Source organism: Vigna radiata, chromosome 1 (assembly GCF_000741045.1).
Source record: "Vigna radiata var. radiata cultivar VC1973A chromosome 1, Vradiata_ver6, whole genome shotgun sequence".
NCBI lineage: Eukaryota > Viridiplantae > Streptophyta > Magnoliopsida > Fabales > Fabaceae > Vigna > Vigna radiata.
This window is the reverse complement of record NC_028351.1, coordinates 32,057,632-32,077,516: the sequence shown is the minus strand read 5'-3', so window position 1 is coordinate 32,077,516 and position 19,885 is coordinate 32,057,632. Positions and strand designations below refer to the sequence as shown.

Genomic DNA, 19,885 nt, shown 5'->3' with positions numbered 1-19,885 from the left:
AAAAGGCTAACATATTTTTATGCAGGGTATGTTTAGTCGTACCTTAAATAACCATGGCTTGGTTCAGATGCATGGACTATTTGAGCTCCCNTAATGCCTATCAAATCATAGATTAACCAATTAAATAAGAATATAACATAAACAACAGTTATGAAAGACAAAATTATGAAAAGTATTATGAATAAAAGGGATGAACTACAACACATTTAATGTCCTTGAAAATATTTAAAGAAAATTAGTTTTTGTGCCTCTCACGAGCCCCTCTCCCAGAAGCTAGGTGACCACCACACATAAAGCAAGAGCTTGTTTCATGTAACACAAATCTCACAGGCACACAACCATTCAAAATCAAATCAATCAGAGTGGAAAAATTAAATAAACTTAATCAAGAGGACTTATAATCATTATTCCCAGCAGCACCTGCATCATAAAACATAAGCAAGTTAGAATCATAAGGTAAAGTAAAGGAGAAGATGTAAGAATTGAAGGCAAGGTATCCAAACTTAGCACCTTGACCTATGAAAAAGCTCTACTCCAATTTAATTTTAAAAGCATAAAAAGACTGTGTGATGTTGATATTAGTTGAAATGTATCATCCCATAACTAAGCCATATATATATATATGTCAGATGCAATGTAACTAAATTTCATGTTAATTTTTAATAGCTCCATCAACATAAATTTGTGATTTATATTCAAAGCATACATGTTTTTTGCCTGAGTAGGTCAATTTTCCCACAAAGAGTGAGCCAAAATTGTGCTTTAACAGAAGTGATTTTGTTCATGTACTCTGTAACACAACTTCAAGGCCTCGAGAACTTATTGGACAAAGAGTGAGACAACCTGCAGATAAGAGACTAAAGAGCATAAAATGAAGGTAGCTTAATATGTTTGATAATTATGAAACAAATAAACTAAGTATATGATATGGTTAAAGATAATGGAAGAGGGAAAATGAGTTGATACAAGAACCACAGTTTGAGAAGCAGTCGCATAAACCAGGACCATGACCCATCACCAACCTTCTATGATATTTATTAAGAGAATCTGTATGTATCAAATGAACTAGTGAAGGAAAGATAACCAGTCTTTTGGAAAAGCCTTTTCCACCGAAATTCATATATATATAAACATGATAATAAACTATTTAAATAGTGACCGTAGTTCAGACATTTCATTGAATAAGTTGTAGGCAATAAGCAGATAGGTTAAATTCAAAGAGTTACACTACCCTGTCAATTTCCTCTANTAGGACAATGTCAATTGAACCTAAGATTAATAAAACAAGAAATCCCCAGTAGAAGCAGAAACTAACCTAAAAGATGCAAGAATAGAAAGTAAAATTGAAAATCCAAATTTACTTCAACGTGAGGGCCTTTGACGTCGAGGGCAAGATAAAGATATCTCCTCACATATAGGGAAGGCCTTCTATGATAGCAGAGCACTAGTCCAAATCTCCTCCATGAACGACTTCAAGAAGAAGAGTGATTACAATGGGACGCGTTGGTCCAGATCTAAAGCCCGATCGACGGTAGAACCGAGAAACATGATAATGCCCTGCGATTGTGTCCAAAATATCACCGAAACATACTTTACTACCACTTCGAATGTTTCCAAAATGCAACACCCTCGCCTTAATCGATATTTGGTAACGATGGAACAATGTCTTCTGAACTACACCACATATTGTTATGTGCTAATAGAAAGAAAGAAGAAACATATTAGGGTTTTCGAGTTTTGCAATTTTAGGGATTTATGAATCAACGAATAAAGGGATTACTTACCAGATGAAGGAACTTTGATAGTGTGACCGCGAGCAAAAAAAGAACGAAGCGTGATGGTCATAAAAGAATATTTTCCTCTACGACAAGTTTTCCATGATCTAAAGCATTTGTTATTTGGTGATAGAGGTAGGAGCGAGGGTTGAGGTCCTGGCTGAGGAGCATAGCCATGGAAATGTGAGGAACTTCTAAAAGCTTCGAGAGCCTCTGTGCTAAGACGTTCCTCCTAGCTTCAGGCTCCCATATCATCACCAGTGCACTCCGTGCTTCGGCTTGCAACCCTGTGCGTCAAGCATGCCGTGGGTCGCGTGTTGCGCACTCCTCTTCGTCATCATCCTCGAAGTAGCATTGTGCAAACGACTGCCGATCAAAGGCCCTTAGTGGCACGCGACTACCCTGAGTCATGCGATCGCAAACCCTTTTTCATTCCCTTTCTCAAACCCTCATTAAAGGAACACACACCTACGAACTCGTTTAATAAACATGAGACAATGGTTTGTGATCGAGAGGGAAAAAGATCTTGAGGGAAACCTGAGAAGATAAGAGATGAGAGGGAAATAGATGAGAGGGAAAGAGATCAGAGGGAAAACCGAGAGGGAAAGTTTACAATGGGATGGCTCGAGAATTTTCATGGTTCAATTTTTCAACTTTTTTTTAACTCNGTATCTAATATCCGTATGTAACAGTTTTGTTACATACGAATTCAGATCCGTATATAATTATCTATATGTAAATGCTCTTTTTCTTGTAGTGGAAGCTGCCAATGGCGCCTGGAATTCATAATAACTTAACTATTATATATTAAAATCACATATGGAACTTTATTATGTTAACAAAGTTCACTTACCTGGATATATAAGGCAAAAAGTATATTTTCTTGCCGCTTCCAAAACTTCTTATCAGATTTGTGTTGATCTGATCAAAATCATTTGATTCATGAATTGATTGGGGATCAATGAATCCATAATAATCAGAACCCCCCAACTTGTTACTAACCCCATACATATACCTGAAATNAAAAATTAACTTTGATATAAGGATACTTGATATATAAATCCATTTTATATATAAATAATTGCTCATAGACTTACATCATCCATAGCTGAATAATTGAAATATTCAACTCTTGTGTTCCCGACGCAAGCTCACTGATATCTTGGCTATGAAGGTATATTGGGACCTCAGAGCCTGTCCCAAATACATTAGCATCATACTCAACCTCCAAAGGCTTATCTTCAAGGATGTCAGCAAGTAGATGCAATGAAGCAATAGGATCATCCTCAGATAGAGGAATCTTCTCATGTGCTTGCGTCTGTTGTTATATGGAAAAATAAGATAAGTTTTGACATCAATAACCTTTAAAATTGAGAAGTGTAAAGAAGAATTTCATACCGAGGGGTCAGAAACTGAACCAATCAAATGTTTAGGCCAAGCGATAAAGGACTTGAATGCTTGTTCCACAGTGAAAATTTCATCTGTGGGCAGAGGAACTGAGGCATCTGATATGATAATTTCGTCCATTGAGACTTTCACCTCATCCTCTAATAGTTGCATACCATGAACAACAGTCGCTGACTTAAACAGTGTTCCACGAGCTACCAGGACCGTCTCGGTATCGTCTAAAATGTATAGCAGACATGGACTAGCATCGTCCATGTCATCCCCTGGGACGACTAGTGTGGAAGATTAACGATTTCCAAGTGGAAGATTGACGATTCTGATCGGTCAAAACTCTTCCCCAACATTGAAAATGGAAAATGAACCGAACGAATTTGAGTTTAATCGGTGCAAAACGATGGAAAATGGAAGCAAAGGCAGTGCGTCGTCGACGGAGAAGCAAGCAGCGTTTTCTGAAAGTGTTTCGCGATGTAAGAGACGACACTGTTCGTGATTTTTGTTTTTTTAACCTGCAGAAGAGAATATGTCGCGGTTCTACACTTAACCGCGGTCATAAAGGGGAATATGTCGCGGTTCTACACTTAACCGCGACCTATTCATCTGAAAAAAATAATTCATAATGTCATTTTTGAAATTTTTTTAAAACTATATTCCGGTTCAGTGCCCAACCGCGACATATTCTCTAAAATATTTAAAATTTACTCAGATCAAGCAATAGGCTGCGGTGCTCAGAGAACCGCGGCCTATTCCCCCTGCTACCTTCTGACATTCCCTATGTTTCAGCCCCGTGAAAAGTTGGCAGGGGAATAGGCCGTGGTTCTTTGAGTAACCGCGGCCTATTCCCCTGTTATTAAATTTTTTTTCCTGACGTGGCGTCAAAGGCTGATGGTTGACTAGGGTATATGTCGCGGTTAGGAGGGGAACCGCAGCATATATGTACGAATTATTTACAAAAGTGCCATCGTGCACCATTATACTGCGGTTTCTGGTAAACCGTGGCATAATGTGCGTTGTATAAAGCCTATTTTTTACTAGTGATTGCTTCAGTTCATAACAATTCAAAAGCATTAAAATTTACTTGAACCTTAGAGAACCCAATTGGAAGGCTAAGTTTAGAATAAACATGAGTTCTTTGTTCATCAGTTACCTCATCAGAATCACTCTCTTGGGGTCTTGTCTAGTAGAACGCCTCTAACTACTGCATCAACCAACACCATGTCTTTTTAAAGTAAGCCCTCATAAAAACCATAAGTCTAGGCTTTGAAATTTGGTGGTTGGGAAAAGTTGTACAAAGCCCGTTGAACCTTTCCCAATACTATGTCAGACCTTCCTCTTGAAATTGTCCAATGTCGTGATCTCCCCCTAAGGTAAGTTGTTGTTTTTGCTGGAAAATATCTGTTGAGCATCCTTTGTTGCATCTCCTGCCAGCCACCAAGAGGGTACTCTTGATACATAAACCAGTCTCTTACTGCATCTTGTAGGGTCATTGGAAAAGCTCTTATCAACATTGATTCCTCTGAAACCCCAACAGGCTTCATGGATGAGCACACCCAGCTAAACTCCTTGATGAGCTTATATGGATCTTCATGTGTCAGCCCATGGAACTTGCCATGGTGTAGAAAAGGCCTTTCACGTCACCGTTTAGACGTCCAACCCCCGAATATCCAACGTAAAAAATGTCTGGTGAAATTTTCGTAATAAAAACAAGTATTTAGACATAGACTATGGGGGGCCCCAATGTCTAAATATTCATATACGTCAGGCCCCCCAATTGAACGCCAAAAATGAGGTAGAAATTAATGTTTTACTATTCTTAGACGTCAAACTAGAGACCCACCAACATCTAATGTCCATTTAGACGTGAGATTGTTCCATGTAGGTGAAAAGGTGATTGTTCCATTGTTTTTGGACGTCGGCTCCTCTTATGTCGGATGTCCATAGGCTCCGCCTAAATTATTTTTTAAATTGCTTAGATGTCATATTAATAGGGGCGTTGGTGTGTGAACGAATTTAAACGTTGGGCATTGAGGGGGATCACGACTAAATCTACTTTATTACCCAAAGCGCGAACTCGTGGGCAGTTACACACAATATTCATTATCTTTCTCCTTGCGTTTTCTGTCCGCGGCTTCGCTTTTCGAGTTGCATTTTCTCTCTTTTGGACCATTTAAACTTACTTTTACTCCGATCAAATTACTCTTTGATGAATTATCTTCCATTTGAACTCACTAAAATGCATTTTCATTACGTTTTGATGCAGTTTCTGGCGTGTTCTTGGGCGGCCTTTTTTACCCTTTTTGCCCTGCGAGTTCTTGCGTGTTTGTACGTGCATTCCTCCATTTCCCTCCACTGCATCTTTAATATGCTAAGAAGGTTAGCTTTCTTATTGAAAACTTTTTGTGTATGCATGTTATTGGCTTTTGTGTATGCATGTTATTGGCTTTTGTGTATGCATGTTTTTGGCTTTTGCGTATGCGTGTTTTTGGCTTTTTGGTATGCATGTTATTAGCTTTTGAATATGCATGTGATAAAGTTTTATTGTGTTATTATGATTGGCATGTTAGATTATAAGTGTCAAATCATTCAGCGAAACTTAGTTCCTGTTTGAAATTTAACACAAAAGATTAATCTTTTAATCGTTTCTATTAAATTTTGCATTGTTTGATTGGACAGTTTGGAAAAATTATTTTTCATAATTTGATATAACATGTACGTTGGAGTTTATGGATAAGATTGATAAAATTTTGGTTTAGATTATTTGTGTTGTTCTCCGGATGCATATTTGATTGTGGTCATCCTTGACCACTCTGATTTTGTGTATTTCGAAGACCAATGCGAAATGCTGTTGAAATCTTATCAAATTTATCATGTTAGACTTCTTTTCACGTGACTTAGCAAATTATGAAAAATAATTTTTCTAAATGGGTAGGGTTAACCTTGTGAGAGTTAAAAAATTGAAATTGATGAAGTATGTTACAAACATAGTATGGATTGAAGCTGGATGAATGAACGTCGCATGAGTGAAGAATATGAGAAGGGTGTTTCGGATTTCTTCCAATATGTTGAACAAAATGCAAAGTCTGTGAATGGGACATGTTTTTGTCCTTGTGTTTGTTGTCTTGATCAAATACTCCAAGACCTAGGCAATATGTGTGACCATCTATTCATGTTCGACATAATGAGAACTTATACTGTTTGGATTTGGCATGGAGAAGTATTGGACCAGCTTACCACGTCACGAGGAACAAATTATGTTGGAGAATGGTTGAATGATCATTTAGAGGACATGATTCGTGATGTTGGTGAAGATAATTTTGGAAGAGCTAATTTATATGATTTTCTTATAAATGATTCAAAGCAACCGTTTTTCTCAGAATGCTCGAACCTTACATGATTTTTTACAACTTTGAAGTTGTTTAGTTTAAAAGCAAGGAATGGATGGACCTAGGGATGGCAACGGGTCGGGTCAGGCACGGATAGTGCCTACCCGTAACCCGACCCGACAAAAGAAAATACGCCCATTACCCGACCCGCTAACTGCACTAATACCTGCTTAAAAAATATCCGCGGATATTTTAAAACCCGCGGATACCCGCCAATATTTTAAAAAATATATTTTTATAAATTATTAAAATAAAATTTAAATAGAATTACAAAAAATATATAAAATATAATATAAATTAAATTAAATATGAATTAAAATTTAATTTTTGTTTCGATTGAATTGGTCCAAGGGTCGGTCGTCCTTCTTTGCTTTGTTCTCTTTCGATCTTCAGTCATTCCTGAGAAGGTCATTAACTCCGATGGGTTGTTGACATGCAGAAGACACTCTGACGCTCAAGTCAGATATGTTTCATAGAGAGGTCTATATTTTATTAGAATAAAAGAGGATGCTTGTACTTAGACATCAATTATATATATATAGGGCCAGTGGCAGACAAGCCCATTGATTAAGCCATTAGTGTAGTATATTTTTAGGCAATCAAACCCAATAATCAATACCGTATATTTTGTAAACCGTAAGGCAATCTGACCTATTAAGATTTGTTAATTGTCCATAAATGACAATTAATTCCGATCGGTATACTTCATATAGTACAATTTTAATTAAATTTAACCTTGAAAAATATAAATTAATGTTAATTTTAAATAAATTTAACTTAATAAAATAAAAATTAAATTTTTATTTTTATTTTTTGCGGGTAGTGGATATCCGCGGGTACGGATAGTATAATACCCGCACCCGACCTGTTTAGAAACGGTTATTAAAATACTCGCTATCCCCGGGTTTCGGATAGTAAATATCCTCGGGTATCAACTATCCGTCTAGGATTTTATCCGCGGATATCCATGGGTGCAGATTTTTTTGCCATCCCTAGATGGACCGATAAAAATTTCATAGAGTTGTTGGAGTTGTTAAAGGAGATGCTTCCAGAAAAAAATAATCTACCTATTCATAATTATGAGGCAAAGAAAAATTTATGTCCAATAGGTCTCGAATATCAAAAGATACATGTTTGTCCTAATGATTGTGTTTTGTACATAAAGGAGTTTGCTTCGCTAAAGTATTGTCCAACATGTGGTTTATCCCATTTTAAAAAGAAAAATGGCAAAAACACTGGTGATGAAGGTAATGATGGTGCACCTGCTAAGGTGATGTGGTATTTTCCTATAATACCTAGGTTGAAAAGTATGTTCTCTGTTAAAGACTATGCAAAGAACCTTAAATGGCACGTTGCTGGAAGAAAGTGCGATAATCTTCTTCGACACCCAGCTGATTCACTACAATGGAAGAAGATCGATGAGACATTTTCAAAATTTGGTGCAGATCTAAGAAACTTAAGACTTGCACTTGCAACTGATGGTATGAATCCTTATGGGAATTTAAGTAGCAAACACAGTTCATGGCCAACTATGTTGATGATATGCAATCTTTCTCCTTTGTTATGCATGAAGAGAAAATATGCGATGTTGTCCATGATGATATCAGATCCTAGACAACCTGAAAATGACATTGATGTTTACTTGAAACCTTTAATTGATGAAATGAAAATGTTGTGGGAAGAAAGGGTTGAAGTGTTCGATTTAGATGTTCAAGGAAGTTTTCATTTGCGTGCAATGTTCTTTTGCACTATAAATGAGTTCCCAACATATGGAAACTTGAGCGGTTATAGTGTTAAAGGTCATTTAGCATGTCCCATTTATGAAGAAAACACTAGCTACATTCAATTGAAGCATGGCCAAAAGACGGTATATACAAGAGATCAAAAATTCCTTCCTCGTAATCACCCTTATTATAGATTGAAAAGAGTATTTAATGGAAGTGATGAGGATGAGGTTGTGTCCAGACCCCGTAATGGTGAAGAAGTGTACAACGAAGTCAAAAACATTGACATTGCCTTCGAAAAACATCATAAAACGATCAATATTTTTTAATCTTCCATACTAGTGTAAACTTGATGTTAGACATTGTATAGATGTGATGCACGTTGAGAAAAATGTGTGTGACAGTGTCATCGAAACGCTATTAAACATGAAAGGGAAGACCAAAGACGGAATAAAATCCTGACAAGATTTGACTGACATAGGAATCTGTTTTGAATTACATCCATAGATAATTGGAAGACGCACCTATCTGCCCCCAACCTATCACACTCTTTCTAAAAGCACTAGTAAAAAAATAATTTTAACTCGCGCATTTGATACCGATTTAGTTGGAACCGAAGCAAAAAATGGTGCGGTGGCATTTTTGTAATTATTCGCAAAGGTATATGCCTCGGTTCAAAAAGAACCGATGCCTAAAACTGGCGTGGTGGCATTTTTGTAATTATTGCAAAAGTCTACGACCTCAGTTGTTCAGAGAACCGAGGCATAAAATAACTGATTTTTTTAGAGGGTTTAGGCTTTGGTTCTTTATAGAACCAAGGTGATAGACTCTTATTGCCTCGGTTAAAAAATAAATGAGGTAATAACATCTATTTAGGGTTAAATTTTACGAACAAATGCATTTTCAAACAGAAGTTTTTCTGTGTATGGTCTGCAACGTGCTCTCTTCCATTTTCGCAGCCATCCTCTTCAACTTTTCTTGCTTTTTTCTTTCATTTTACGTTGATTAAGTGCTAAGGTATGATTTTATTTCATTTTGACTTATTGATTTTGTGCACAAGTGTTATTTAACTCTTTGAATAGACGCTCTAGGATGTTCATTTCGTTCAACCCCAAACTCACCTTTGAGGTTAGTTTCGTTTTAGGTTTTTCAAGTTTTTATTTGGTTGATTGTTCTTCATACATCATACACATCAAAACATAGATATATGTAAAACCGAGACTATGCTCAAACAAACTCTAACTGAAATGAAAATTTGTATGAAGAATCAAAAAATCATGAAATCACCTCACAAAAATTTTCAACTCAAAATTCAAAATGTAACGATTTTAACTATTTTTTTTAAAGTTTGAAAAAAAATCTCGATAAATAGAAAACAATGTTTTCTGCATTTGTTTGTGTTTCTGGGATATTTTTTTTTTCATATGGTTTATGTCATACAAAAACAATAATTTTTTTAAAAAAAAATTACTTTAGACCACGGTTCTGGTAAAAACTAAGGCAAAAAAGGGTCTATTACCTCGGTTCTAGATCCAACCAAAACAATAGACCCTTCAATTAATTAATTTTAAGGGTCTATGACCTCAATTCAAACTTGAACCAAGGCAATAGACCCAATTTTTTTTATTTTTCTATTCGCTTTACTACTTTGGGTTTTTTGAATCGTGACGTTTTGCCTCGCCTATATATACCTCGGTTGTAGAACAGCTGTTATAAACCAAAACAACCGAGAGGCAATATCCCTTAGTTTCATTAGTGAGAAGAGAAACAAAGTTTTTGTAACTCTTTAAGAAGTGTGAAGGTTCCACAAGTTTATTCTTCAAATATTAATAACCTTGTTTATATGCTAGAGTTAAAGTTAGTTGGTTTAAAGTCTCACGATTGTCATGTATTAATATAACAATTGTTACCTGTTGTTATTCGAGGCATATTACCTGCTTCAGTTAAATGTATTCTGACACGTCTGAGTTTGTTCTTTAATGTCATTTGCAAGAAAGTTGTTGACCCTCAAGGTTCAGACCAATTGGAAAATGAAGGAATAAGACTACTATGTGAATTGGAGATGTATTTTTTCCACCTTCTTTTTTTGATATCATGGTTCATTTGATTGTTCATCTAGTTAGAGAAATTTAAATATGTGGGCCAGTTTTCTTAAGGTGGATGTACCTTATTGAAAGATAAATGAAAATCTTAAAGAGATATGTCAAGAATCAGTATCGACCAAAAGCTTCAATCATAGAAAGATACGTTGTAGAAGAAACCGCTGAATTTTTTTCAAGTTATATGCCAAGTTGTTAACAAGTGGGTCTTCCTAAGAACAGACATGAAGGAAAACGTGAAGATAAGGATGTTCGAGGTATGAGAATAAAGTGTTAATAGAAAAGAAGTTGATCAAACTTATTTGTACATTTTAAACAACAGATGTGATTTCTTACATTTCTGAACATGTTAATGAAATAAAAACATCACACCAAAAAATGAATGAAAAATGGCATCTTAATGATGTCGGAGGTTGGTGAAATTTCCTGACGTTAGGTTTCCATTTTCTGCTGTTGTTGTTATCATATTGCTACCATTATTTTCTACATGTACTAAACCTTTGTCCTCCTTCTTTGATGCAGAATTGAATTGAACGAACAGAAGAACCATAGTAGAAGTTGTAATTCCGTCCAAAATAAATTCAAAATCCATCTCCATTACATCAGTGGAACTGGGCCTGAAAAGCAAGAAAAAAAAAAAACAAATAAAAAGGATAATGATGATAGAAAGAGTTGAAGTGTGGATTTTATACTGAGGTTTGACACGTTCGTTCACTGTGCCACTTAAATGCAAACTAAACTACTTTCTCTATTCATCTTATTTTATCTATCATTTTCTTACATAGAAATAATGTGATACAATGAATTTATTTCTTTGCGTGAAACTCTTCCTTTTCTTTCATTTTTTTTTTTATTTTGCAAGATAATTTCTTCTGTTTAATAGGGCAATTCTAAAAAATATTAGAAAATTTTATTCTAAATAAGATTTTGAATTTAATTTTGTGCATGCATGGAAAAATATAAATCTAAAGAACTTCATATGGCGGCTATAAAACCAACTTCATATGAAAAAAGTTACTGTGGTAGTTTTTCCCTATTAAAAATCTATTGTCTTTCATTGATTGTTAAATGGTGTGGTTGTCAACCAAATTTTTCCTTATTAAAAATCTATTGTCTATTGTCTTTCATTAAAAATCTACTGTCTGTATAGGTTGTATTTTAGTTCTTTAGGTGAAGGATTTGTATTCATAGTTGTAGTTTTGTTATATATAATATGTAATGTTCATATTACTTACATTTTTAATTTTTGTAAAAAATTAGTATTTAAAATGCAAATGAAAAATTTGGTATTTAAAATACAAACTAAAAATTTTCAATAAAAAAATTTAATTAATTAAAATATTTATATGATTATAAAATCTTAATATTTCATTAAAAAAATAACAAAATATCTTAAAATTTTATAAAAAATTAAAAAAAAACTATAAAACAAATTAAACATTAAATAATTCAAAACAAAAAATTTAATCAAATTAATTAATTAAATAAATTAATATTACAAATAAAATACTTTAAATTCTAAAAAATTAAAAATAAATAAATAAATATTAAATAATTACAAACTAAAATTTTTAATTCAAAATAAATTTAGTTAATTAATATATTTATATAATTATAAAATCTTAATATCTTATTAAAAAGAATAACTGAATATCTTTAAATTATAAAAAGTTAAAAAATTATAAAAAAATAAAGAATTAATTAATTCAAAAAAAATAATCAAAATATACTTAATTAATTGATTAGAATGAGAGTTGTGTGAGAAGAAATAAAAGAGCTGTACACGGACAAAGAGAAAGTGAAAGGAAAGAGAGAAATGAAAAAAGAAAATATTAATATTTTAATTACAAGGCATAATGAGAATTTTAAAAATATTTGGAAGTCCAAACCGACCATGGAAGTGCAGGATGAAAGCGGAAAGCAATATGTGTAAGGTTTAAACCCTCATTTGGTCTTCATATTTGTATGTCCATCTCAATTTGGTCATCATATTTTTTTTGTCTTAATCGGGTCCTATTACTTGTAATAATGAGGCAATTAAGCCCTCTCCTTAAGTTTTCTCTTACGGTGTTAAAAGATACTGAAGTGTATTTTTTTAAAAATGATGTGGCATTATAGATTAAATTGAATGGATTATATGTTAATTACACGTGGAAAATAATTAGAATCACACAACCGTCTCTCCACCAAACTCACCCCAACCCCAACAACCACCTCAACCACATCACACAACTGTCTCTCCACCAACTCGTTCACTGGATTCATCATCAATGGGAAAGTAAAGAACAGGTTGATGCAAAGACCCAACTGCACCAAACCACTTATCATGCCTGGTCCAAGATTCGTAGTGATAACCCATTGAGTTTCTTCACCAAAAGCAAAGTAACCCAAAACCAGCAAATGCTGCAAACAAAGAAATCAGAAACATTGCCGCACCCAAAACCCCACCAAATTTCTCCTTATCTTTTGCCTCTGATTCCAGCGGCAAAATCATTCCTATCCCTTCAAACGCATACACTACCACCCCTAAACCGTAGAAAAACACCAACGCAGAAACCGCAATGAGAAAACCTTATCATGACATCAACGAAAAATTTGCCGGGAGGGCCCCCAATGGCATACCCCAAATCACCAAAAGAGTTGAGATGAGGGAACTCCTCCTTGGATTCAAGCTTTCGGATGAGTGCGCACGAGGAGCATCATGCAGTGGTAAGTGAGGAAGGCGATTAGGAAGAGCATGAGCAAACCCGTGACCCATGTCAGTACTCTCTATTGTGTGCAATTTGGTGGTTTTCTGCCCTCTGGAGGAGAATGTTCACCAAGCCGTGATGAATCTGGAGGTGAAGAGGGTTGTTTCCGGAGAAGGGTTCACCTGCAAAAAAAAACAAACCCAAACCCCCCAAATTGGTTACGGCTCTGTTCATTCCCAACCATCGAAAGGAATTGAGTCCTTAGGCAAAAAACGTATACACAATAGAAATCAGAAACCTATCTTTAGTCTCCATGCATCTGGAATTGGATTGATACCGAGAGAAGGAGGATTTTAGGGCTGTGAGAGTTCAGAGAGGAGAGTGACGGTGGCACCTCTGTTTGGTCACAGCGGGAGCAGTGGTATCCTGGGTATAAGAGGGCGGAGGTGGATGCAGAACCGCCGTACACGATGCGGCTTCCTCCGGCGTGGACGGCGACGGCGACGACTGGTTTTGCTGTAGCGGCGAAGACGTGACGTGAAGGAGCATGGTGTTTCCCTCTCGTGTGAGGAAGAGAAGGAGGGAGAGATCGGAGTGGTCGCCGACAATGACTTTGATGGCGACCAGCGACGCTGATGACATCCTGGCTCCCGGCTTGCGGTGGCCAACTTGGCGGAGGCGGCAGCACGCAGGCGGAGAGGGCGAATTCCCCATTTGGATTTCGTTGGATGAGAGACTCTAGGTCTCAATTTCTTTTCCGGAGTGAATGAGGCTGGGAATGGTTAAATCCCTAATTCCTTTAAATTATTGTTTTATGATTCAATTAAAAGACCTAATTCCACCTCAAAAGTTTTATTTTATATATTTATATTCCACGTATATAAATTCTTATAAGTCAACCAATTCTCTGTCCACCACGTCATCAATAACAGACGACGTTAGTCATTAGTTAACAGAGAGAGCTTAATTGCCTCATTTTTACAATTATAGGACCTAATTGAGACAAAAAAAAATATGACGACCAAATTGAGATTGACATACAAATATGAGGACCAAATAAGGGTTTAAACCTATGTGTAATAACGAAGGACCTTTCCCCGGTTGAATTGGCTGCATATTCATATCATGTTCAAGAATATTGGTTATTAGCAAAAAAATTTAAATTAAAATTTAATTTACTTTTGTATTAACTTAAATTTAATTAAAATTAAAATTAGTTTATCTATGATTAAATTTTTATTATATTTTATATTTTGTAATTTTATTATAAAAACTTGTAAAATATTTTTTTTATATATCCAATAGTATAACTTATATATATTTTTCAAATAGATATATGATAAATAATAAAACGGATAACAAATTAATTTTTTTTGTATGAACAAATACTATTTGTATCGATTCATTATCTCCTAATTATGATCAACTAATATAAATTAAACTAATATTAAAAGTAGATTTTATATTATGTTGTGTAAATCAATACTAAATTAGATAAATTTTAACATATAATTATCGAACTAAGTAGATTGTAAACTGTTTTAATTAAAATATTACCTGATGTTAGCTAAGTTGATCTCTTAAAAATTTATACTAATGTCACCCTTTTAATTTCACATTTACATGTTATGTAAAATCAACATAAATAATTATTTAACGTTGACTTTTTCTCTATACTAAATATTTATTTTCTAATAATGATTTAAGAGATTTTTGTTTAATTTTATAGTTAGAAAAACTTTATAATTTTAATAAAAAATTCTTAAAACATATATCTTGAGTACACTTTTCTGTCCAAAAAAACAGTTATTGCTCATCCATCTCCTTTTATTTTGTAACTTCTGTAGAAAATTTAACCTTATTAATATCTCTTGCAAAAATGCTTATTATCTATTTAGGTGCTTACAAAAATTATATTAGATAATTTTATTTTTTTTATAAAAGATCTCATTCAATATTAATAAATAATAAAATATAAAATTAAATATAATAAAGAATAAAAAGAATATTTTTCTTTTGCTTTTTTAATTTACTTATCATTTACCATTTCTGTTTATCTTTCCCTATTTTTAGTTTTTTTTTTTTTACTTTTGAGAAAAAGAATATATACAAATTTATTATTTTTGTTGTCATTTCTCCCATGCTTTATTTATGAAAAAAAAAGGTAATTCTATAGTCACTTGATACTAAAATATTAATTTTTTATTTTTTATTTTATGAATTATTTCGAATGATAATTTTTCATGACAAAAAAAAAAGAAAAAAAGTAACTATTATATATTTTTCCATAATTCGTTTTCAATTATAAATTAATTATTATATATTTTTCTTTTAGTAATTATGTTCCTTAATATTTAATTAGATTTTAATAATTTATATTTTAGTCTTTAACTTTTTTCAAATTAGATATATTTATGAAGAATAAAAAAGTAAATTAATTTTTTAAAAGTGATAAAAAAATACATGAAAATATAAAAAAATTCAATTTTTTTTTGAGTATTTTGAAACATAAAATTAATAATCTTTTTCTTTGTTATATTAGTGATGACTAAATACATAAATTTTTTTAACATATTTTAAATTACGCAATTTAGAATACACTAAAAATGGGAGGTGTAGATATAGTTTTTGTGACATCCCAATAATATACGACATGCATATATAATCTATAGACGTCATTCATTTTAATAAAAGAAAGCAATTAGAGATGTACTTGAAACATTAGGAGTACAGTCATCCTTGAAATGGCTGAAGATTTAAACTTAAAGTGCTAGAGAGTATCTCAAAATAACTTATGTGGAAAGTATTTCAAAAGAGGGTAAAAGAACTAAGAGAATTAAAGCTTAGAGAACTAAGCAGCAGCATTGTCGTCCCCATCAAGAGCTGTTTCTAAAGTATTCTCCTCGCCATCTGCTCTCATCCAAGTGGATGATCATCGCAAAGGAAACAGATGCAAACGTGGCACAAACACAAGCAATTGCAAGGGTGAGCTAATTATATAAAAAACATATAATTAAGAGCATGTACATACAAGTGATTAATTTAAAGCAACCAGGATAAAACATCCATCCTATCATGTTAAATACTAGACTTGACTCGTCCGAACTTTAGAATGATACTCGAGCTATGGCGGGTCATGCACCCGTGGTAGCTTGTGATACTTAGGCTCCCCCGCCCTGCCACACTCACGAGGTTAGTCTAATCCGGCCCTAGAGCATGATGGAAGCCTCCAAGACTAAGACCTCCCACTACTCCTCACCACATGGTTCAGTCCTCTCTACGTGAGAAGAAAGACCATTGGAGCGTCAGGAAGACCCCCAAGACTGAGCTCCTACTTTCATTCTAAAACACTAAGAATCTCACCAAGTGATTCTACATTTGATAAGCAACCATGAAATCATGTTTCAGTCTTTCCCAATTCACACACCTTTGAATTATAATTAAACCACATGTTTAAGCCTTAAAGATCAAGTCATATGTACCAGAACATGCTCCACAACCACTTCCAATCATCTCAAATAAACAATACTATCATGTTATCTCAATCACACTACAAAACTCTACAATTTCTTGTAAAATAATACATCCCCACAGGTAAAATTTAATATCATACGTAATCTTTACTACTAATTTTCTCTAAAATAATAATAATTTAATATAATTTATTATCGTATTTACTCTCTTGCATCTCATACTTTCTTTTATATATAAATATTATGATAACAATTTATATCATACATACTTCCCTGCATCTTATATATCCCTATTATATTAATATAATATATATCATGCTTTCCTAACTTATATTTCCATATTATATATATATGTATGTATGTATGTATGTATCATACTTTTCATATTCTAACACCCCAAATTTGTGATAGGCACCTATTTAAACTTATCTAGATGGATTTTACCAATTATACAATGATTCTAAAGTTGTTTTGGCTTGAATTTAACTTCAAAACATCGTATCCTATGACTTATGGACTCTAATTCAATTATGTCATTTTTAATGTGTTTTTGTTCGGTTTAATAGCCAATTTTGTCTCTAGTTTTGTTGACAAATCTCAATTTAGTCCCTCGTTTTAAAAGTGATTGAAATGGGTCCTTACTTTCAAAATTTTGAATCAAATTAGTCCCTTCCGTCAATCAGAAACAAACAACCTTAAGGGTTTGATGATTTGGGAGAAGAGATATTATTTTATAGATATATCTATAAAATAATATCTCTTATGCCAAATCATCAAACCCTTAACACCGTTTGTTTCTGTTTAACAAAAGGGAATAATTTGACTCAAAATTTTGAAAGGGAGGACCCATTTTAAACACTTTTAATATAAGGGACTAAATTGAAATTTGTCAACGAAACTTGGAAAAAAATTGGTTATTAAACTGTTTTTGTTCAATTTTATCTGCCTAACAAGTCACAACTGACTTGTCTAAACTGCCCAAACAGATCAAATGCACTCATTACCCAAAATACACAAAATCACCATCCAAATAGGTTACAATGCTCCCTTAATTATGAAACTGCCTGCTAAGTTATTTAACACTACAAAATGCTTACTCCCAACCTCACCTCACTACCAAATTGGTCACCGGAGAGGGTTCAAATGTCTAAATGCATCAGATTCACCTTCGGCGCTAGCACATATGACTAGTCACAACTGACTGGACCAGACTAGGGCTGCTCTATGATCAGGGATGTGCCAACTCAGGTTTTTAAGTCCCCTCTATCATACCAACAAAGAAAGGCTCTCAAAAAGTTATAATTGCTTTATTTGAGTTATCTAAACTAGTTTGTTTTGTTCTAAACCTCAAATGCTCAATTTTTTTATATTTTACTCCCCTCTCACAGTAATATGAAACAACTGTTAAATTTAGAGAAGATTGAGCCAGAAAACTGTGTCCCCTCTTGTTGGAGAACTTTCATATATATACAAATAATTACAATCTGTCAAGCTGATTTTCAGCCCACCAAATAAGCTAAAATATCATATACATTTATTACATTTAATTATCCTAATTAAGAGAATAACCAGCCCACTAAATAAGCTAAAATATCATATACATTNAGCTAAAATATCATATACATTTATTACATTTAATTATCCTAATTAAGAGAATAACCAGCCCACTAAATAAGCTAAAATATCATATACATTTATTATATTCAATTATCCTAATTAAGAGAATAACCGTTACAAATAAATGTATAATTGCATATCTTTTCCATTCATTCTATTGACATCCCCCCTCAAATTGATGCTAGTGAATCTACAAGCATCAATTGCCAAGTAGAAAATTGTGACGCTGGCGTGGCAATGATTTAGTGAAAATGTCAGCTATTTGAATAGTTGTGGAGACATGTGGTAGAGTGATGACCCTACGATCATATGCTTCTCGGATAGAATGACAGTCGACCTCAATGTGTTTCGGCCGTTCATGGTAAACTGGATTTGCTGGAATCTGTATAGCACTGGTGTTATCAGCATGTAATGGAGTGGGTTGTGCTTCAGAAACTCCAAGCTCTGTAAGTAGACCACATAGCCATGTTATTTCAGAACAAGTAGCAGACATTGCGCAATATTCTGTTTCAGTGGATGACTCTGAGACTGAGTCTTGTTTCTTACATTTCCATGAAATAGGAGCATTCCCTAGGAACATACAACAGCCAGTAGTTGATCTCCTAGTGTCTGGACAACCAGCCCAATCAGCATCACTATAAGCTTGGAGTTGAAGAGATGAATTACCAGGAAAGAATAAACCACGACTTGAGGTGCCAAGGAGATATTTAATGATACGCTGTACTGCTGAAAAATGGAAATGCCTTGGAGAATGCATGAACTTACTAACAATGTGTACAACATAAGAAATATCAAGGCGAGTGATAGTCACATAGATGAGACTACCAACTAGTTTCCGATATTGAGTGGGATCATCAAGAAGCTCTCCTTCATGTCGCCTATATTTAACATTAACTTCCATTCGAGTGTCAACAGGGGTAGCATTGGTGAGTCCCACTAGCTTGACCAAATCTTGAATATATTTATGCTGATTTACAAAAATACCTTTAGGATGGTAATGGACCTCTAAACCCAAGAAATAATTGAGATGACCTAACTCTTTCATGTGAAAAGTTGAATTCAACATTTGTTTGATTCTAGAAATAACATCTTGATCAGAACCAGTGACCACAATGTCATCCACATAAACAAGAAGTACGACGATCCCTTCAGGAGTCCGTTGTAGGAAGAGTGATGGATCATACTGACTTTGATTGAAAGAAAAACCAAGAAGAGTGGAGCGAAACTTTTCAAACCATACTCTTGGGGCCTGCTTCAAGCCACATAAAGATCGTTTCAATTTGCAAACAGTATTCGGGAAGAGAGTCGACATACCACCAGGAAGTGTGATGTAAACTTCCTCCTTAAGGTCACCATGGAGGAATGCATTTTTGACATCCATTTGATGTAATGGCCAAGATTTGGATGCAACAAGAGCAACGATAGTTCGCAGAGTGGTCATTGATAAGTTGATATTTTATTGATTTCACTTAGTTTATTGTGCTAAAATTAATCAGGGAATTGTGCTTAATTGTCCGGTATTTTCCCGTTTTTCCTAATTATGCTTAATTTGACCGGAAATTCTAATTTTAATTAATTTGAATTTTCTGAGCTAATTATTTGCATTTTTATTTTTAGGGAAAATTTTGGAAACACAATTTAGGACATTTGGAGTACACCAAATAAATTCAAGACTCTCCATTTAGAAATTTTAAATTTTAGTTGTATTGTAATTTTAATA

At 33.9% G+C, this 19,885-nt stretch overlaps 1 protein-coding gene and 1 long non-coding RNA gene across 7 annotated transcripts; both read right to left on the bottom strand.

Annotated features, from left to right (window-relative positions):
- Positions 1 to 23: 23 nt before the first annotated feature.
- On the bottom strand, positions 24 to 2,632 carry LOC106768235. Of its 6 annotated transcripts, none has more exons than XR_002667552.1 (3): positions 1,785 to 2,632; positions 205 to 1,696; positions 24 to 97 (listed from the first exon to the last, which is right to left on the bottom strand). It is a non-coding gene; the product is annotated as an uncharacterized LOC106768235 (long non-coding RNA). The 6 variants fall into 6 exon arrangements; XR_002667553.1 differs by lacking the exon at positions 24 to 97 and having other exon boundaries at positions 116 to 420; positions 707 to 1,696; XR_002667563.1 differs by lacking the exon at positions 24 to 97 and having other exon boundaries at positions 116 to 843; positions 967 to 1,696.
- Positions 2,633 to 18,364: 15,732 nt separating this feature from the next.
- LOC106761874 (uncharacterized mitochondrial protein AtMg00810-like) lies at positions 18,365 to 19,606 on the bottom strand. Its single transcript, XM_014645461.1, has one exon. It carries the CDS (start codon positions 19,604 to 19,606, stop codon positions 18,365 to 18,367), a length of 1,242 nt encoding a protein of 413 aa, XP_014500947.1.
- Between the last annotated feature and the right edge of the window lie 279 nt (positions 19,607 to 19,885).

What these genes read in the sequence shown, in the direction of transcription:
- LOC106761874 (XM_014645461.1), bottom strand. Translation starts at nt 19,606, where the DNA reads ATGACCACTCTGCGAACTATCGTTGCTCTTGTTGCATCCAAATCTTGG.